This window comes from Sceloporus occidentalis, unplaced genomic scaffold, assembly GCF_023333645.1.
Source record: "Sceloporus occidentalis isolate IW3139 unplaced genomic scaffold, rSceOcc1.0.p SCAF_74, whole genome shotgun sequence".
NCBI classification, from domain to species: Eukaryota; Metazoa; Chordata; class Lepidosauria; order Squamata; family Phrynosomatidae; genus Sceloporus; species Sceloporus occidentalis.
This window is the reverse complement of record NW_028317054.1, coordinates 3,119,670-3,142,142: the sequence shown is the minus strand read 5'-3', so window position 1 is coordinate 3,142,142 and position 22,473 is coordinate 3,119,670. Positions and strand designations below refer to the sequence as shown.

Genomic DNA, 22,473 nt, shown 5'->3' with positions numbered 1-22,473 from the left:
ACACCAGATAGGTAAAATATGTTTAAAAAGGGAATATTTACAGAAAAAGTATTGGTATACTATTCTAACAGTATTTGAAATAACCCACAAATGTATACTTGCTTGCAAAAACAAAAATTCAATTCTTAATTTAAAACGCAAGGCAATAGAGGACTCTTAAGATAAAACTATTGGAGCACAAAACATATATTCACATTTTTTAATAGTATAACATACTATATATATCATGTATATATATTCTATATGGTTCTGTAATCATAGCAATTTGGGTGAATAACAAAACCGTGTTGTCAGACCATTAATCCCCACTTAATAGAGGGGGTAAGAAAGCACAAAACGCTCACCCAAAATATAGGCAAAGCTCTAGAGATCCTCACTCACTGTTACTTCAGCTTAATGAGCCAAATAGGTTAAAGATATGTTTGATGTTAAATATATCAATTAGAATTAATTTACATAATGACTTTACTTTAACTGTGATTTAGCATTACAAATTAGACATGCTCACAGATGGGATAGTGCAAAGTGTGTACCTAGCATAAACTCTTCATTTTAATCTCCAGAACGGCATATGCTACCGCAGTAGAATTGTATCAGGACGCAAAAAGACTGCAGAATGAAATCCCCTTCTTCGCCCATAAAGAACATGTAATGTCCGACTTTTGCAATTAATGCAAACAGATACCTACCATTTTCTCAAAGTTTACTAAATTATCAATAAAGGTTTTGTTCCCCTCATGGGTGAAAGTCATATCTGTGAAAAGAAAGAAACAAAATGTACATTTACTTAATGTGATCTTATATTGTAGACTTAAATATAAAGCAAAGCATAAATGTATATAAGTATTACTATAAGTGATATACGTAAAACGTCCCCCCGCCTGGTCTGATAAGGGCCAAAATGGGGTCTTATAAACTGCATATACTGTTGTACCACTTGTAATTACTTGGACACCGGTCAAAATAAATACATCCCAAAAAAGCAAATTCAAAACTGTCTAATAAAATGCAAAATCTTAAATTCTGATTCATTAAAGAGGAAACGAGTATATGTTTCTCATCAAAAGTGATCCTCGCTGGATTGGATGTATCAGGCAACCCTGATTTAATTTAAAAATAATATTTGTTCCTTTCGCATATACATATATTTAGCACATACCATAGCATTTTACACTTGACAGCCTGTTTTCTCATCTTAAAATCAGTTAATTCTAACTTTTATTTATTTAATCCTTTTCAGTGCATTTTTTATCTTATTTTGGCTGTTTAGCCAGCTATGGGATTTAAAAATATTCCCATAATGACTATTACAGATGTTGTCCATTTGATCAGAAAAGTTAAGTCTTTTCACTACGCAAGGCTCAGTTTAAAGAACGTTTCATTGGACATTTCATTTAACATCATTACAGTGTTATTTTATATCAATAGCATAAAAATGATTAAGCGGTAATGTACAAAGAACAGATCTGGGTTAACATTTTACATAATAATCCATCACAATGGAAACCAATACGCTGTTACTTCTGATTTCTCTGCATTTAGCACTGAATTGCTATACATGTGCTATGTTACGTTATCTATAAGAATAAGCATATTACCTTTAATAAGTAAGGGTGTAAATGGAATGATCGGTGGGTCCAGTTTAGCTACAGTAAGTCTGTAAGCTCTGTGATTTCTTGAGGGGTCCTTGCAAAGAATACAAATTTAAAAAAAAAAACATTAACCACCAGAAAATAGCTTGAATAACATAATAAATCACTGTTATTCCTAGTTCACATATTACATTTCTGAAAAGGTATTCGAATGATATTACATGATAAAAACAACTCTGCCATGGCATGCCTTATAACAGGTGGCAAGTACCTCCTTTAACAAGATGATCTCTTTCCTACCGATACGATATCTATGCATTCTAAAGATGGTAGGATAGACATATGAGGTCAAATGGTTCTAATAAACTTTTATATAAGTGAATAAAATGACGACACGCTGATGTAATTTAAGTGCATGTACATGTCATTCTATCTTCAATAACACAATTCAAATATGAAATCTCAAAACAATATTTTCATGACTCACCATTAAATTTTCGAATTCTGCATATATCTTTTTAAATTTGCTTGGCAGTTTCTGTTAAAAAGCATGTACATGATTAGCCAGTAAAATATAAATAATCATACAGGTATATCTGCTGTGCATTCTAGGTATTTTTAGACAACTTCAGACATATGATCAACAATAATTTCTAGCAAGTTTCGCTTGGTGAGTTGCCAAGGAGCAGTACTTTACCATTAAATATCACCTGACTACCGTACATATATTTTTAATTAGAAAGAAGGTTGATATGTTGAGGAGGCGTGTGAAAACTACAGAAAATATTATAATACTATCCGGGTTTTGCCCAAAACTCTGGGAGAAGCACTGCTTTTCCGGGTCAACACTTGAATCCTCCGGGTCATGGGAGCGGGGTCCTGACACGCCTCACTCCCCGCCCATTTCCCACATTAATGGGGGTGTATCCCATGACATCAGAGGGAACGCCCCCTAACATCTGCTTGACCGCCAAATTGCATCATTGTGACCACCCACTGACATCACCTCAGTGGGTAGTGGAGGTGGAGCCCAAAAGTTCTCAGGTGTGTATGTATGTGTGTATATGTATATGGAAATATACATTAACATTCAAAAGTTTGGGGTCACTTAAAAATGTTCTGGGCTTTTGAAGGGAAAGCAAATTTTGTCCATTAGAACAACTCTTTTGCAATTATTTAAGCAGCTAAGTGACCCCAAACTTTTGAACAGTAGTATATATATATATATATATATATATATATATATATATATATACATTATATACGGTACATATATACATTTGTATATAGTATATATATATATATATAGTATACATATACATATATAACATTTCTACAGAGAAATTCGCTGTTATGTTACTTGCCAATCAACTTGGCTTTTCTATTTCCAGTTGGAAAAAGGGCACAGGAAAGATGGGGTATTCAGTGAATTATTACATTCATATTTATGCATATTTTTCTAGCTGTAGCTAACGTGACATAAAACGAAGCACAATTATTATTTTCTGATTTGCAAGAGAAGAAAACAAAATGCATTCTTTATCTCCATGCATCTGTCAATGATAATTGCATTGTAATATTCACAAGCCAACTGTGCAAACATTGAAATACTAATCACATTGGCATTATGACTTATGAGCAACAATCAGTGCGACTAGTAAACATTTTCCCATCTAAATTGTCTAAGCAATAATTGGGAAATGAAAACTAGTGTGAATGATTAGCGCTCACACCCACAAAAATATGGCATATTGGAGCTGCTGCTTTATAAAAGAGAATATGATTCAGCGTACAACAGGTTATAACTTCAAAAGCTGTTCTCTGTTTGCACCTGTGTATAGTCTCAGTGATCTTACCTCCTTCACAATATATATTATATATATAATGACTGCTGACTAAAATAATATTTTTTATATTAATATTATATATATATTAATATTTAATATTAATATTATTGCATTATGGGGTTTTTTTTGGGGGGGGTGTACATGCAATTTTTGTGTCCAGGGATGCCTGGAATCTAACAGAAGCCAAAGAAAAGTGTAGCAAAATGACTTGTCTAAAGTCACTCTTAGTTTCATTTCTACCATATTGTTTAGATTATTACCCAAAAATATACTTTTTTATTACTTTTAATATATTTAGTTTTGTTTTTTTAAAAAAAACGATCAATAAGTATTTGACTAATCATAGTAAAACACTCAAAAATGTGTATACATTCTTCTAAATAGTAAAAGTAGCAAAAATACTTTTAAGATGCAAATATATATGTAGTTAAAAAATATCTTTACCATATTGTTTTAGCACTTAATAGAGGGCATTAAAAATATATTGCACGCTTCCATATCATTAATGTGAAAATGACATAATCAGCTGGATGCCCATCTATCACCGGTAATTTCATAGCAAACCCATAGATTGCAATGTGAAATAATAGATTAAAATAGATTTATTCAACACTCGCTTTATCTCAGTAGGTTTATCTCCAGCTTGGAATCCAGCCCAATGAGCATACCCAGGAACTTCAGAGGGTAGGTTATCCATAGTTCTGCCTATGAGGGAGTGGCTTCATTAGGGGTGGAGCCAATCACACACAGGGCAGGCCTAGCCATGGTCAGCCTTGGGAGGGGCGGGGATAGCCCAAGATATATTAAATGGGTTGGGAGTAGTAGGATAATTGAGCTAAATGCTACTCTCCTGCCACGGAGAAAGAGGAGAGTGGCCCTGAGATCTGGGGATCACCCGGAGACTCTGGATCAAACCTGGAGATCTCCCAGCATTGCCAATGAGAATATGGTTTAAAGATTTATTTATAACTTACCTCCCACGTGAGAGAAAGTCGGCTCACTGCCACATTGCTCATCCCCATAACAATGGCGAAGAAGGAGTTCAAGTTTTTATATTCTTTGCAGCTAAAAAAACAAGTTTATTTATTTTCAAATTAAATTAGGTAAAAATGCATACACAACAGATAGCAAATGCTTGAAGCAGTGTAGATGGTGTAAATGCCAAACGTGCAACATAAATTGTTTTTGTGTCCAGTACATGAAACTAGAGGCAACTTGGCCATCCCAGGCTACTGCAGGATTCAGCACAGGCTTAGCGCACTCAACATTTCCTGTGCTGGGCCACCCTGGTTGTATATGAAACACACTGTGACGCAGCGTTGAGAAGAACCCTTAAACATCTAACCCCAAAGATGGGTCTCATCAGCCATCAGTTTTACTAAAGATGCAATACAGCATCCCCCTGAATTCAATACTAGAGGTACATGTTTGACAAGTAACTGAATAGCAATCTTAGCATAGAAAAACTGATATAAAATGTGATACATTTTATTACAGTAAAACAATATTACAGCAATATACCAAATGGTGATGAACCATCGTCTATATTAAACATCAGGCTGCATAAAACTTTTTTAAAATAAACTTTATCTGTACATTCTACACCTTTGGGCCATGAGTTTCTAACTTATATGCAACTGTTAAGCCAATGGCAAATAAGGTCCCTTTAAGAATAACCTAGAAAAAGTGGCTGATTTGTGCCAGGAAAGCTTTTGTCTTGATAAATATGTTACTCTGAACTCTCAGTGGGATCCCTAACAATAAAACACACATTTTAGCTTTTTTTATATTTAGCACCAGGTAAAGTCTAGAAACATTAAAGTAAACATGTTTTTTTTCTTTCTAAGACTAAATTAACCACATTAAAAGGTTAAACACATGACGTTAGCCAGCCTGAGCTTCTGCATTTAACATTTAGTTTTTTTTGTGTCTTGGTTCCTTGCGCATTTTCAGATTTTGTGTTTTTTATTTCATTGTCTTTGCAGATTGTTATATTTTTAATTGGTCGTAATTAAGTATTTTCCTGGATCCTGCTGTTGATGTGAACACATTTTGAAATGTATTTCTTTAAAGGATTTTTGTTTCTTTTCGCGCCCCGCTGTTTTTTCAAGCTATAAACGGCAGAGAAAAACACCTTTAACATTTTTTAAAATGCAGTTGCTGTGAAGAAAAAGATTTCAAGAGGAAAAAGCAGCCATCTGAACAGCAGGCTTAAATAGGCAAGCCATGGGAGTGCAATACCAGGCTGTCAGAGGTCATGCTGTTGGCCTTTGGAATCCTACTGTGGATATGTAGACAGCCCAGCCTAAGCACAAATGATTTTCCTGTAGAACATGAAAAATATTTCATTACATTATATCTTTATTAAAAAAGTATCCTTGGAGGAAAAAGCTATAATATATTATAAAAGGCTATAATGCACCAAAAGTGAAATCCACTTAGCGTACAAAAAAAAAATGTTTTAAATTGCCAAAAGTACTTACTGGGCCGCAATTTTAATAAATTTCTTTAAGAGTTGAACGCGCTTGCTGAGTTGGGAGCACAGGCAAACCTCAGTCACAACCCAGAACTGAATTTCATTGAAACGTCTCAGGAAGAGGTCCAAATTTGCGGTAGTCTTTTTAAAATTGTGTCTCCCAAATGTATGGTATATTAGCTCCAGCTGGAATGAAAAAAAAAATGGCAGAGGGCCTTATTATTTCCTGTTTACCGTACACCCGTGTATCCAGGCCCTCATGTTTCAAAATGAACATTTAACCCCTTAAGGACAAAAGGCGGTCCCTAAACCCATTGAAAATAATGCATTTTGATCCCGTCCATGTACGGGCTTTGTCATTAAGGGGTTAAGTTGTAATGATCGAGCTGTTTACATACAAGAAGAATCAAATTTTTCATATATTTTACAATCAGTAAAGTTGTTTACAGACAGAGACAGGAGGGCATGCTGGCTCGTTCTAAGATAAGTTGTTGGAAATGCATCAATGTGACAATAAGGGCATGATAATTATTTCCAAAAAAACTTTTTTAGCTAATAAGAATAATAGAACATGTCTGAAAAGACTTCCTGAATATTTGCAGTAGTGGCCAGGTATAGAACCCTGGGGAAGATGTGAGTGAACCGGTCCAAAATGAACTGGTCTTGTAAGCTCTTTAGGCAAACAATGTCTCCAGAATCCCACTAAAGCATACAAGCGCCTGCTAATATAGTAAGCAGCTCTGGCCTATACAAGAGTAACACCTCATTAGTCTTTTAAGGTGGAAACTATTTTGTATAGATGGACTAGTACAGCTTAAATCATCTAAGAATGAGCTAAGCTATGAAACTAATTCTTCGGGCTTTAGTATACTAAACTGTTGTACCAGTTAACTGTTCTTTAGATAGGTAAGTTTCGATCAATCATTTAAACGACAGTACAATATGAAAATCACATTATAATAAACAGACACAAGTTACATACCTCATGTACACAGTTGAAGAGGTCCCAGTCGTGAATGGTCATCTGGTAAGCTAGGTCTTTGGAGCTCATAAGTTCAAAGGTAGACATGGTTCCTGTGGAAGGTCCCTCTTGTTCTGGCAGGGGTGTCTAAGAAAAATAATAATAAAAATAACTAATATGTGTGTGTAATGGAATAAACAAATCACTAGTCTCGATATTCTTCATTATTGTTTTCATGTGTTCACTACATTACGTTGTAAGCGGCTTAAAAATCACTAGTCTGTCAGAAAAGGAGAATTTTAGACAAGAAAAGGCAGTAAATGTCGCTTATCTCTTAGTAAAAATAAATAATAAAAATAATAAAAAAATAGTTAAGAAAAAAACCCTATATTCTGTGCAAAAATATATAGTTTTATTAATGTGATATTTGGTAAACGGTAATTGCTATATAAAAAAATGTCTTTTTTTTACCTTTATCAAAAAATCAAATAATGCATATTATTAATTTAAAAAAAAATATTCAGTTTCCCAAATAAGAGGCTGATCTGGTGACAAAGAAAGCTATTTTTTCCAAGCAAAAATGAAAATAAATAAAATTAACGAGAGAGAGAGAGAGAAAGATTGAGATGCCACCAAAATTGGTGTCCTTATGCCTACTGCCTTTTTCCTGGAAATGTAAAAAAAACCCTTAAGCATGCTCACTTCCTCTTTTTTCTATGATTATGTAAACTGTTGCGATATTTGTTTAATGTGGATCTGTACTGGAAGGGTTCCCAAACCGTGCTACTTACTTTGATTTTTGTATAGAAATTACAACCTGATATATCTACGAAGCAAGTACCATTGAGGGCCGCCATGTCAATTTTCAAGTTGATGACAGCGCAGTGCAGGTTTTCAAATATATATGTATATATTAAGGTATATCTGACAGTTTACATCAGGAGAAAAAACTACAAGCATCAGGCATCCAATTTGTACATACCAGAGAATCAAACTGGTCTCTGGGACAAGCAAATAGACGTCCATTCACACTGAGAGTCGTAAACACAGAGATGTCATTTGGTTTCAGTACCACTTTTTCTGCAAAGAAAGGAAAAAATTGATTCACCTAATGTTCTAGTAAGTTTATGAAAGATGGTTTGTACGGCGATGGATGCACTGATATGAAGACAAGGTTTTTCCACTCGTGGCCAATGGAGATGTATCCTCTGTGTTCCTCCTCTTGATCCAAATACTTTTAGGATTGCTTGTAATTAGCTAGAATACGTTGTTACAGTATTGTGTGTAAAAAAAAAAACATTTTTCCCCCCAGCCATTTTACTGCTTTGGACATTAATTGTAAATATGTCAGTGACATAAACGAGTGAATTAACCTCATATTGAGAGTCTGCCTTTCCTCAAGCACACTTGAATAACATTTATAACACCACTAAAACACAAGATTCTCTATTGGATTCATGTTTTTGGTACGCTGTCTGAATGTAATATTTCCAACCCCTGTATTGGATAAAATAAACAGGGTCAATCAAATGCAATCGTTCAACAGAATAATGAGGTTTAAAGAACTGTTTAGGATTTTTCGATGTCCCATAGCGGGACATATTTTTGTATCGATGCACACTGTGTAAAAGGGTTAATGATAAATAATTTGATCTGCTCGCTGTGCTTGCACAATTGCGAAATGATGTATGAAAAAGAAGTGATTATATTTTTAAATTAAATATTTATTTAGATGTTCTGCTTGCATTTGCAAGGCATTTGTCACCATCCCCAAAAAAACATTGCCCTCTGCATTGTGAACGTATGAACGGTGTATTTTTGATGCAGACATATGTATTACATATGATAATATCTGCAAGCGAAATGTACAAAGTACAGGCTTGTAATTCTTTAATTACAAGTCTATTTTAATGTTTAAAGGGCAAATGCTCAATTCCGGAAATTATAAACACATATGGAGGAGGCAAATAAAGCAATGAATGATGTTACTGATGATTACTTAATATATTGTGCATTGTAAAATGTTTACTTTGCGTACAAAGACAGAGAAACTGTAAGTACCGTTGGTTATTTTAATTGCTTCTAACACCTACAGTAATTCCTACTTGGCATATGTTCGTGTTCTTAATTCCAAAAGAAAAATGCCTTTTCTTCTAAAACAAAGTATAAGAATTCAGAATTCATCAACTACCAATTCTCTATGCAAAATGCATAACATGATGAAAGTAACTGCCAACTGGCTGCCATTGTTCAATCTCAGTATGGTGCGGGGGGATTAAAGCCTCATGAATTCTAACCTGTTTATCTATATTTGTTAAACAAGCTCCCAGAGCCATCTGCTCAATAACCTGATGACAGGGGCAAATTGCACGGTGGTGTCGTTTTTGTAAAGTGAATAGTTTTCCTCCACAGTGCTAGCTGATCATTTTGGTAATATTTTGGGAAATGGCAAAACTGCTACCCTATAAGGCAACACCGTCGCTGTCTCCAATATACGTCTACTTCCAGCACCCAGCTTGGCCTATTTACTCAGTGGGAGATCGTACTGTTGTTTGTAATCAACTGAAATTACTTCAAACGCCTTTTATAAAAGCAGTGCTATTTGTGTGTTTAACCTTGGGTTTTTAAATTATTTTCTTTGAGTGGAAAGAATGATAGCAAAACAGTACCTCCTGCAGAACTGATCTTTACGAGAATCAAGCTTTCCTCCGAGCCCAGTTTATCGGCGACAGCAGAGAGCACCTCTTTAACGGAAGCTGCGACTTGGACGCGTATGGTTGTGTAGGTATGGTCTATACAGTAAACCTTGAACAGAACTAAGGAAAAAAAGAAAGGAAAACACTTAGGTGTAATATATTGCATTTACGTTATACAGAGTCACCTGGTATCACTTTTCACAGTAACACTTTGTTATTAACAGATAGCCTTCACATATGACATCTGCTTACAGTTATGAGTATGTGTGCAACTGCCAATGATTGAGTGTACGTCACTGAGTGTCCCAGAAGTAAGCAGGTGTGTATGCACCTGTTCATAAGGGAGAGTTTGTATTATTATCAATGTGTGATTTAATGTGTACACGCCAGTAAACCTGACCCGGAGTCTCCGGGTGAAGCTCTCCTCCTTGGGTCTCCCGGTCAGTTTCTTCTATCTATGGGCAGGGGGACGGCATTTGGTCATGTCCACGCCCCACTTACTTCCCTCCTACATCCTGCCCACTTCCTTTCCCTAAAATGCTATCTGAGGCTAGCCCCACCCTTATGCACAGCCAGCCCCTCCCCTCACACAGGTTATCACAGTTAGCCCCACCCATTTCATGAAGCCACTGCCCCAAAAAAGAGAGGTCTGGGTAGACTATACTGGGAAGTTCACAGGTATGCCCATCAGTAACTGGCTGGGTATCTTCCATTGATCATTAATGGCACCCATCAATGGATGAATGGATGCACGCCTGTCAGTGAATGGATGACTGTCCACACTCATAAGTGAGTGGGTTGGTGTGACTTCTTCCAGGAATGCAGTGCTTGGGTGTGCTTTTCACTGTATACATAGAAGTGATATCTGTCACGCCACCACTTCAAGACTATTTTACTGGTGGCAAACCATTTATTTAGTAAACAATTAACTGCTTTATTAACATTCTCTAAGGATTGTATCCATCCCAGGCTCAAAAAGTCCATTAATAGAACATTGACCAGTGATATGATAGCTCTTAGGATAAGACAGTCTTGTTTCTAAACACAGCTATCTTTGTTAAACCTGTGGACACAGAAATTCTCAGGTCAAGCTTAGATCAGCTTAATACCCTTCTTTGCAATATGCCATTGAACTGTCTAGAGGTCATATATTCTGGAAAGAAAAATCATTAAGAAATAAAGTGACCCAAAATGACCTGAAATTCTGCTGGAAAAATGGTTTGCGGCCACTTGAAACAGCAACAGTTTAACAACCCAATTTTCTTTCTGCACTTATCTTACACTTTGACCTTAGCGATGATAATTGGGTATCGGACTCAGCTCCCCTGCTAAAACAATCCAGTGGGATTTGAAAGAAAACATCACAAAAGCATTCAGCGGCACATTTCATGATAGACTCTGTTAGGATCCTTGGATTTCCTAAAAAAACATACCTACCCTCCTTAAATCACAGAGTACAACAAATATATGGGGGAGCAGATTTGACCGAACAGTGCCTGCAGCCCTACCTTGGATATCGGAAATCAGTAATATGGTATGATATGGCAGGCATTTTCCCAGCGTGATGCCATCATCTGTAATCTGGGGATGTCGGTGAATTGATTTGTTTTGGTGTATTTCTCTTTACATGTTCACTTAACTTGTGCAAGAACATGTAAAGAACACACAAGCATTTGTGAAAATGCAGAATTTTGTGGCAACATGGTTGCATTGCAAGTTTTCTAATGTATATTTATATGAAAATTCTATGTAAATGAAGGCATTACATTTAGGGCTGACATTTAAGTAAAACTATAAACATTTAAAAAAAAAAAAAAATTTTTATAATATAATATTTGTTAAGCTATAGTTATAAAATGGTATCAAAAGAAACCCGATCTTTCCTTAAAGAAAACAGGATATAATTTGTGTGGGTGCATTAAACACCGACAAGAATTGACCAAAAACATGGTCAAAATGGCAAAAAGGCTACAACTAACAGCTTAGTAAACAGACCTTTAAGACAAAATAAATTAACTGAACACGACTTGTAAAGTTGTTGTAAGCATTGGCAAAACTTAAAACAAAAGACAAAAAATGGCTACATACTTTCATCTGTGCTCCTTATTGGTTGTCGTTTTTGTAGTCTTTCATCCCCAGTGCTGAATTGTCGTAAGAGCACTTTGTGCTGAATAGGGAACGGAAGAAATAAATAGTGTGTTATATATATACAGTATATATATAGTGTATATATATATAGAGAGAGAGAGAGAGAGAGGGAGAAAAAGAGAGAAAGAAAGAAAGAAAGAAAGAAAGAAAGAAAGAAAGAAAGAGAAAGAGAAGTTATTTATAATTGCCAAACATCTTATCTTATTTTCATTTGGCTTAGGTATAGGACTGACCAAAATTTTTTCATATATCTTTCCATTTTAATTAAATATTAAAAATATTTCATTTATAATACCTTCTTTACTTTAGAATCTTCAGAGCTGCAAAATATAAGATACAATAATTAGGATTTAACAAAACGAAGCGTGCAGCCCAATATGCCACCTGTATAATCACACACATCTATGTAATCATGCATTTCTTTGGAACCCACAATTTCCACATTATGCTTTAATGCAGGGGTTGCCAACAGATGAAGAGCTAACCACAGGCACATTTCATTTCATTTAATATGCTTTTTGTTTTGGGGGGGTGTAAATCTACAACTACTGTAGAGCTACCAGATTTAAATGAAGTGACGCTCAAGAGGTGCTGAAATGGAATGGAGGGGGGTTAAAAAGGGTGACTTTTAATGGCAGAAGACACTGGGGTACATATCTGGACTGGGTGGACCTTGGCTGCCAAATAATGTACGTGTGGCCACGGCACATAGCTACATGTACCCAGCCAGCAGCCAGTATGGGTAAGAATACGGCTTCATTGACCACTGGCATACAGGGCATTTGCCTTTAAAGGTAGATTTCCAGTAAGGGTCTGTTGGGGAATAGAAACTGGTGGCAGATAAGAACATTTCGTCCGATCTAGTCTGCTCATTTTGCCCTGCTGATTTAGCTTACTGGTGAACGCTGTCCCCCTACTGGCAGGAAGCAACGCCGGGAATAGTGGGCATGATTCCTCCGCCCAGGACCGTTCAAGATGGAACTCTGTTGGCTTCCATCCAACACAATGGCCAGCTAAACTGGCTAATGTTCCACCTAGCCAAGGAGGCGTGCAGCCAAACATTACTGCAGAGTGGTTCACACAAAACCATTCCGCAGAACAAAAGGGGGCCACGGGGGATTCATACATCTTATATAAAGAACCAGTTAAACCTACATGAACTAGAAAAAAATAACCTCCCACATTATGGCCTGTTCCTTAACACAGCTTCTCTGATTTCCTACACGGTATAAAACTATAAATTAATACCAGCTTTGAAAATGTTAAGAAATGGTATTGAATTCATTACATAATGAGTCGCTTATTTTCTACAAATCTAAACTTGTAAGAAAAAGCACTTGAATAATTTCATCGCTATTACTTCAATAAAGCAATTGCAGAAATCAGTGAGAACAATATTCATTTGAGTTCTTATGAAGGGTCATGCTGAGGAAGTCTGCAGAAGCCTCTCATTCGGCCAATATTTAAGAAGAAAAACCAGAGGGCCACAGAAGACTTTTGGTGAGTAAATTTGATTGCTCATTTGAGTCCAAATGACATTATTAGCATAACCAAATAGGAATCTGCACTTCAAGTGTCTGCTCTTGGAAGTCTTCATTTGTTTTTCTACAGGAGTCCAGAAAGCACATTTAGCCAAGTGTTTCTTGCGATGTTAGCAGGCAAATAGTTTCCATTTAATTATGTGGATTTGCAGCAGTGTTCTATATAAAAGATATGATATCCATATAAAATGCGAACTTTTTTATGAATAAACCAAATAAACCCTCTCTGTGATATTTCCATTCTGGCTTTTATATTATGCAGAGTATTCTTGAAAAAGCTCTAGGATACCAATCAAATATTAAAAGCAATCCAGCCTAGAAATGCAGAAAAAGAGGGGGGCTCCTTCTCAAACATGATGGGTGCAATGTACTAACCAACGGGGAGGGACAGAGCTAAAGTGTAAAAACTACCGCTAAAATGGGAACTGCATACGTTCCAGAATCTTTTTCCTCCTTGAATACCTTAATGTGACTGCTAAATTGGCAGGGATTCTCGGTAAGCTTACAAATGGATATAACGTTGTGGTGGAATTATGATATCCACTCAGGGCTGGCCCGACAATGGAGCCGAGTGGGGCAACCGCTCCAGGCGGCACTTTTGAAGGGGCGGCACTCTGCCCCAAGCCCTTTTTTTTTTTTTTTAAAGCGAAAGAGAGAGAAAGGGGCGCCGAGTGGTTTTCGCTTACCAAGCTGTCAGTACCCGCTCGGCGCCCCTCTCTCTCTCCTCTGCGGCGAGTCTTTCTGTTCGGTCTCGGTGCCGGCTTGTAATGCTGAGTGCCGGAAGATTTCCGGCGCTCAGCATTACAAGCCGGCACCGAGACCGAACAGGGAGACTCGCCGCAGGACTGCTGAAAGGTAAGGGGGGGGGCAGCAGGGACGGAGGGAGAGGAAGGGTAGACAAGGGGGGGCGGCAGGGACGGAGGGAGAGGAAGAGTAGATAAGGGGGGGGCGGAATTTTAAAATTCGCCCCAGGCGGCATTTTGCCTTGGGCCGGCCCTGTATCCACTAGGAAGGTTTTGTGACTTTTTGATAGAAATCCTGCCATGTGCAGTGGATGATAAACACTCCGGGTATTAGATGAATGGGCAAGATATTGGAACCCATCTCAGTAAATCTCTAGAACATAAACTGTATAATCTACAAGGAAGCACAGAGCTCACCCCTGCCCAACAGTGGTCAAAAGAGGGGCGCTATAAGGTGCTTCTATTTACACACTGTATTAAGACGGTTGGGATGATTGCTGAGCAGTTTTACAGCATGCATTATGAAGCCTTTTATATTGGAGGGCCCATCCCGTAGAGATAATGCATTAACATGAAATGTATCATCTCACAGCCCATTGGTGAATACTTTGAGATTTCTCCCATTAACACTTGGAGACAAGAAAACAACAACAAGAAACAGACCTAAACTTACAATCTATTTACATCCAGACATTGAATTGAACTTTAAAGGGCAGATACCTTTATGGATTTTAAACTGAAATTTGTTTTAGTTTTTTCTTTTGTTTTTCAAAGAGGATTCTTCAGACAATCATTTCTATATTTCGTGTTGGTTTGTAATCATGGGTTACCTTACTTATTTTTATCTTTTACAAAGATAGGTGGTCATAACTTCCGAGAACATAGCTGTGTAATGAATAGGGTAGTGTATTTTAGTAACCTTACAGAAGTTAGCATGTTTCAAAATGTTACAGTTAAAACCGTAAGTAGTGAACCTCACAAAATGTTATGGAGATATTATTCCCACGTTAATTTCTCATACAGGTGGAATACACACATACGCTCTCTTACATGTGCTTCACTGTCCTTTCTAGATCGGGAAGCTGATCCTTCAGGGCAGGGATTGTTCTTGTATCGTCAGATACTGACACATAAAATTCCTGCAAAAAATAAATAAATCCAAAAACATTGTTCTTTACTGCAGTTTAAAAAGTTCAAATCACTTAGAACATGTAATATAATAATCAAAATATGGGATATGTGAAAGTCAGACAGATACTGTCCTCAAGTGCTCTTTTTGTAATTTAATTAAGTATTTTTTTTTTTTTAATTTTATTAGTTTTGAATCAGGAAAAAGGAAAATGTTACAAATTAATTAATCTCCCTAATCCCATGACATCTTTTAAACAGCTGTTGACCAGGGGCCAACTATTGGCTCCACTAGGATGTTTCTGGTTCTTGTTTCCAATGCCGAGTTTATACTGGCGTCCCACCCAAGCACCATCAGAGAGAGGTTTCTCCGAAGTAATGGATAGCAGTAACTTCAAAAAATATTTCTTTCCTTTCTGCAATGCTGTTTCCTCTTTATTTCTAATAATATACTGGTGGAGGCACCAGTACATTGAGAAGTAAACATCAAAATGTAATACAAAGGACGATGTAACTCCACTTTACACTTAAATTTAGACCATTTTCCAAAATGTTTGTTTATTAAAAAATGCAGATAAGTATTTGTCCTTTTTTTGAATCTAGCCCACAACTTTACTATCTCTAATCTAAACAATCAAATAAAACCAATCAATTTACGTACAATATTATATAAGAATATGATCAACATGAACAGAAAATGAATAATATCAAATATTTTAAGTAGAGTTTAAATATTTAATTTCTGTACAGTAATGGACTGGGTGCGAGCCCTTTTTATTCCCTCGTACAAACTGCAATTGGTTAATCATGTACAAGCAGGTAGATGGATGCAAGATCTCCATGAAATGATTGTTCTCTCCCTGTAATAGCAGGCATGTTCAGTATAATTGCTGGTTACTGGTGCAATTCATAGAGACAAACCTGTAAAATCCATGTTCTGTGTAAAAATCATGCCTCTAAATCAGTTGCCCACTTATCATGACCATTATGTGTATATTTAGTCAAAGGCCATTGTATGGTAAAGTCTCTCAAGGAAATTGCCACGTATTCATACTTATAAAAGCTTATAATGAAGTGTGGGAGAGGTAACAGAATTTTCTCCAAGTGAGGAGATAATTCCATACAGAATCTGTATCATTAAAATTGCGGCCAAGACTTTTCTTGCGCAGGCAATGAGATCTAAAGGACTTTATGGAAGCCTCTGACCGGCTTCTAGATAATGCAGTCCGAGAGACAATGCAGGTCAATGGAATTGAACCTGATTACCTCAAACATGGATCCAAAGAAACAAAAAGAGAAAGAGAAACTCAGTAATCCACATTGAATAGTGGAATTTAAAAGACTATCGCTGATGAGGAACCTTTTGGAATGCCATGTTTTTCAACCTCTTGATTTTCACACCCATGTCTTAAGAGATATCTTTTGGGAGTCACGGACTTTGCTGTGCTTCCCTCCGTGCTCTACTGGTGATCGATGGCTCAAATCATTAAAACTGCACAGTCCACCTCCCCTTACTATTATTCACTTAGTTGAATATTGATAAATAGAGAGAATAAAGTAATATAACAAATAAAAAAAATGTAATTAATCAAAGAGTATCTGATGTTTTAAGCTAGACAATAAAAAGTGGGCCAAGTGCTTCTGACTGGTCATCGAATCTAACGCTCATAGCCCTTTCATGAAAAGGATTTTTTCATTCATTGTATGGAGATCCCATTTCACCGGTTTCCTTCTGACAATTTATTGCACATTAAACCTTTCAACCTACTTATGTCACAAATTGTCTTGTCTCGTTGTGTGGAAATCAAATATTTAGGACTTCTAATGATGAAAATAGCTACTAGATTTTCCACCTTAACACTCAAAATGCATGGAAAGGCTCTTGGTGTTGAGGCACCATTCTTAACACAAAAACTTAGGAATACTTTAAATATGTTTAATAAATCCCCCTCCATCCTCCGATTCTTATAGATCAATGGTGGTCCTAAGTACCTGTTTTAATTCCTTGTACCCAATTGCACCTAATACATATAACACATAATACATTGCACATAGGGAATTATCATACAGCTGTTCTGTGTTCCATCTTTCCTACTCCAGCCATGTTTGTCGCTCCTTCCTTGGGAGGGAAAGGGATTCTGAAATGGTCTGGGGCGTATCACCCTCTTCAAGGGCAATGGCTTTGTGAAGGGGTGGGGCTAGTTATACATAGGGTGGGGCGAGTTAGTAGGGAATGGGTGTGGCCAAATGCCACTCCCCTTACCTGGAAAAAGAAAAACTGACCACAGATAGCAGAGCATCAAACCCAGAGACTCTGGGTCAAACCAAGAAAGTGTCCCAGGGGTGCTGGGGAGGCAGTTCAGATCTAGTCTAATTACACAGACTCAAATCAACACAGTTACCTGCTCTTCAAATCTCAGAAATTATATTTTGTCCAAACTAAAATCATTCCGGTTCCGTTACACTTTAAGCCTTGAGCTTTAATAGCTACAAAGTTATTATGTAAAACTCTATTTTTCCCCAGGTTTAGAGCACAATGTCAGCCTGCAAAATATGCATTTTTTCATCTCTTATTTTGAGCACAGGTGAATCAATAAGTGCCTTTTAGAGATATTCTGCCACAAAACCTAGGTTGCTGCCTAAGGATTTAAACTGGTGCAGGCACCACTGCCAGATTACCTCCGAAATTTATAAGCAAAGGACACTAGAGAAACTGTTAGTCTAAGAAACCACTTCTTTGGTCGTAAACCATTCATCATTTCCCATGAGAAAACCTTTTATAATGGGAACATTGGTCAAAAAATATTTTGAATATATTTGAATGAGAATTCAATAGTTATAATTTGGCATTGTTTTTTAGACAAAGTTGGCTGCTTACCTCTAGAAACGCCATGGCTACATCATCCTCGCGTAATGGGTCCCCATACAGATTAGCCCACAGCTGTACCAGTCGTATTACTCGACGCTTGTTATTTAGGGCATAATCCAACTTCTCCTGCTCCGTTCCTTGAGAAGGTTGGGCGTGATAAGTGCAGAGACGTTAAGGAAAGACTCTTATTATGGCAAGTGTTCTTAAAAAATTGGCAAATGGAACTGAGTATATTGGCCAAATAATAGTTATTCCTGTATATGAAATATCAAGATGACATTCTGATCACAAGTAAATAAATAGAATACAGCAACATATTTTACAGCATTTTAAGTAGTCATTTAAAATAAACTATGTTCAATTATTTTGTACAGTGATTTTTCTGCCCGTGTTCTAGAATCCAAATGGGATATGCCTGGCTCTGATACCAATACTATGGGTAGAGCATTTCATTTAGATTAGATTAATATTATTTTATCATATTTTTTTTATTAGGCAGAGTGTTTGATAGTTTTTATATTAGATCTCCCTAAGAATATGTTTTTTTTTCTTTCTGTGTTAAAAATGAAAGAAATGTCCATTTCCACAATGTAGTGAAATAGTGAAATATGTATTGTTTATGGCCTTTTAAACTGGTATCATCCAAAGTTTGCAGACAATGCCATTTGAAATTCGGTAGGGCATTAGTGCCATCTAGTGGCAAAAATTAAACAATACTGCCTCTATTATTGTAAAAGCAGCCTTTAATGTTTTTCATAACATGTGTAACACAAAACAAATTAAAGAAACAAGTTGTTTAAATTATTTAATTTATAGGCTATATAAAATAATGGAACAACTAATACATAAATGCATAATTATTTATTAAACTGATACAGGGAATTTACCAGTGATTTTGGCGTAACCCTATTTATGGTCTAGTTCCTCATTTGGCCATGTATACAATTCATTATTCACAACCCAATTAGGCATATTCAAATAAATCTGCAATAATCTATACGGACAATGGAAATAATCTATGTACTTATGCCATGGGCTTTCATAAAAAGGGAAGAGAAGACACAACATCATATCTGGACCCCATTGTTTCTAGAAGGAATATGATTATAGATTAAGGCAAAATTTGAAAGGAATTAACATTTGTTATCCCCAAACCAAAAGCGATGATGGGGATGTTTGGTCTACTGGTCAGTCACGAGCTGTGGCTCGTAGGTAAATAGGTAATAATTATGACACAAAAAAGGTTTGTCTTACTATATATATTTATACATATATACATTATATATACACAATATATTTATTTATATAATATAATAGTCAAACTAAAATGTTCACCAGGATATATCAGAAGAATTATAGCTATAATAATATTAATAAAATATTATTATATACTTGCCCCAGTCCTCTTGTGGAAGACACATAATCCCCCCCCCCACACACACACACACACATAAAGCTGCAGAGCATTAATTATAATACTAAGATATTTATGCTGAAAATAATAAGAACAACATAGGTGCCTGCCTATAAGTCACATGACAAGTGTCCCCATCAAAGGTAAAGGTAAACACTTTTGTGATCAAATAATGTTTTTTAAGCCTGCAATGTCCATTAAAAGCTGTTATATTTCATAGAAATCAAGTATGAGGTTGTATGCAATAGAATGATGTTTTGCATCAGGGACAATTTGTTGGGAAAAACTAGTACTTGCACTATTTAGACTTAAGTAGGTTGAAGAAAAATTCAGAATATTAAAGTCAAAGGCTTATTATGATTAAAAACAATGCAGCTGTCGCCGTGCAAATACTTACATCAGACAATAAAGAGTTAAGTCAACATTCTCTATATTTACTTATATGAGATACGGATTTTAGCTATTATCTGACTCACTGCAGGTAGCTGTTATTTTTTGGCATTTTGTGATTTCACATTTATTTCCCATACATTCTGCTAATGACAGCTTTCGGCACAGAGATTAAGCTTTACTAGATAGCAAAAGAAGCACCCTACGCACGAAGATTATAAAATGGCTTAATTAGATATTACCAAACTATTAAATATATGGATGGTTTAAATGAATAAACCTTTTCTTTAGATTAATCTAATCTTATGCAAAATCCATTACAAAAGGGTATGTGGAGCATAAAGGAATTCATTGTAATCAAATTTTAAAACCGTTTAATACCCCTATGGTATATTGGCATCAATATTTTTACATTTTTGCTAAATTCATGCTGTCTAATACACTTGTTGTTTTCCTTCAATGCTGCTTCACAAAACTGGTATTTGGGTTGTCTAGCATGTTAAGGAAACAAACCTTAGCAGATCATTTAATGATATAAATCAGCAGATAAACTGTTAAGAAGATTTCCTATAGCAACAACTCACCAAAGCCACCTTTAATGCCACATGCTAATTAAACATTCCCTGAAAAAAACTTACATGATTAAATAATTTTTTTATAATGATGCATTTAGTTCTAAATGTGTTAGTTTCAGCAGCGTAGGTGGAATGACACCTTTAACATTAAAGTTTTTTAAAAAAACAACAACATAACTCTTTTTTGTACAAAGTAATGCATTGTTGGCACAGAGATGAAACGTATCCATAGCATGATATAGGTGAACGCGTTGAAACCGGAGCCCACTCTTGATATTTCTAGTTGAGTAGGTCCTACATACTACAATGAGGTTCCATTAGGGTTTAGGTTCTCATTTATGCTGGGCAGTACATTCATTTTGTAGTAATTAATGTGAGGAATATTAAGAAGAACAATGTTGAATGGCTCAAGAAAAGTAGAAAAGCCCTAACATTTTAAAATGAAAATGAAAATCTTCAGGGCTACTACACAACGTGCTTGGATATTTGCATAACCCAGTAATGTCGTATTGTCCTTTTGAAAACCCCTAAGTCTTAATGAAATAAGCACAATCATATTCACTAATTATTATTGTTGTTGATAGCTTGTAGAGCTTGGCATTGTTGACCTTAACCACACAACATACATCTACAGCTGGCAATGTTAAATGTCATTTGGGGGCAGAGAGGGCTATTTCACGGGTTGAATCTGAACATAAACATCTCTATATCTCAAAAATAAAATGTAGAATTTTACCTATGGGGACAATAATAATTTACTGTTCACTAGGGAAAGGTCCTATGTGGACACCATCCAACTCACACAAATACTGTATGTGCAAAGTACAAGCATGGCCATGTTATCAAAGTTGATTGTCTTCTCTTTAAACCTCCACATTCTATAAATAAGTCATCAACGTGTACAATAGACATACAACTCCAATCTAAAGAGAAATATCAAGGAATGTAAATTCATATAAAGGCTTTATAGATTACACATTTCTGTAGTTTGTGTTTAGAGAGACAGATTTCTGCATTTGGGATTACACATGGTTAGGATTAAACATATTAGTCTACTGCCTGATATCCTCAATCTCATCCCCATAACCATTAATCATAATTAACGATACTGTTAGTAAGAAGCCATCCCTATGGAAATGACTCCATTGACTGCTTAGTAGACCGTTGAGTTCAGTGTAATTTATTTTAGTCTGGATGACCACCTATTGGGGATTATTCAGGGTGCCGTACCAACCATCTTCATCCTCATTTAACACCAATTGTACACGGGTTGTGGAGACCAGAGTGTGGTATTCAACCTCAGTCCACAGGGGTCGTGATGTTTTACATACACAGACTTAACCAGCTATTTGTGATTTTCTTTTAGGACTGCTTCAAAGTAAAAACTTGATGTTCACAGTGTAGAAAGGCTGGAACATGTGAAACCAGTCAAGGTTAGGAATAAAGAAGTAAACCAGGAACTTTCTGAGCACAGGGACATCTCAAAGAGGCAGAAATGAAGGCAATGTTACAGAATAGATTCCAAGAATACAAACATTTAATCCAGATTATCATTTGATTGTATTAAGAATGTGTGTGCAGCTTGAAAGACTACTCAATTAATGGAGACAGATATGGAAGGGAGGTGTATTTTGGAATTAATGGTGATGACCTGTAAACATATAACATTTATATCAGAGCCAGTGAAAAAACGTAAAACCACTCACAATAACAAACTGGTACAAAAGGAACAGAGGGCCCTGCTCTTAGGAGCTTACAATCTAGTTGAGTTATGTTACTAACTGTAGCAGCCTTGCATCAAATGTTAAGAATTACTTTCTTTCAATAGGTGTAGATTTAGTTTAAAAAAGGAACGTGATACTCCATCCATCATTTACACTTTAATGCATATGATAGCTGCATGTGCCCTTTCTTTCCCCACTTCCCATCTCAACTGAACACATCTACGCATACAGAGTATATTCACCGCCAGCTAGCGCGCTATCATTCATTACCGAATCCTGGCTATTTCACTTCTGTAAAACCAGCTGTATAAAACAGAAACGGAAACGCCATCACATGACTTCTCAGGTCGCACGGATCGATATGGTATT

General features: G+C 36.2%; 1 protein-coding gene across 2 annotated transcripts in view; it reads right to left on the bottom strand.

Annotated features, from left to right (window-relative positions):
- LOC149285962 (rap guanine nucleotide exchange factor 4-like) overlaps positions 1–22,473 on the bottom strand; it is a 90,418-nt gene that overhangs the window by 3,088 nt on the left and 64,857 nt on the right. For both annotated transcript variants that reach the window (XM_089494604.1, XM_089494606.1), the window contains 12 exons: positions 18,011–18,161; positions 15,055–15,143; positions 12,016–12,040; positions 11,661–11,739; positions 9,546–9,692; positions 7,859–7,956; positions 6,898–7,023; positions 5,923–6,101; positions 4,414–4,504; positions 2,080–2,130; positions 1,599–1,686; positions 690–754 (listed from right to left, as the gene is read on the bottom strand). In XM_089494604.1, coding sequence (XP_089350730.1) covers positions 690–754; positions 1,599–1,686; positions 2,080–2,130; positions 4,414–4,504; positions 5,923–6,101; positions 6,898–7,023; positions 7,859–7,956; positions 9,546–9,692; positions 11,661–11,739; positions 12,016–12,040; positions 15,055–15,143; positions 18,011–18,161 — 1,189 coding nt within the window. The remainder of the gene's footprint in view (positions 1–689; positions 755–1,598; positions 1,687–2,079; positions 2,131–4,413; positions 4,505–5,922; positions 6,102–6,897; positions 7,024–7,858; positions 7,957–9,545; positions 9,693–11,660; positions 11,740–12,015; positions 12,041–15,054; positions 15,144–18,010; positions 18,162–22,473) is intronic.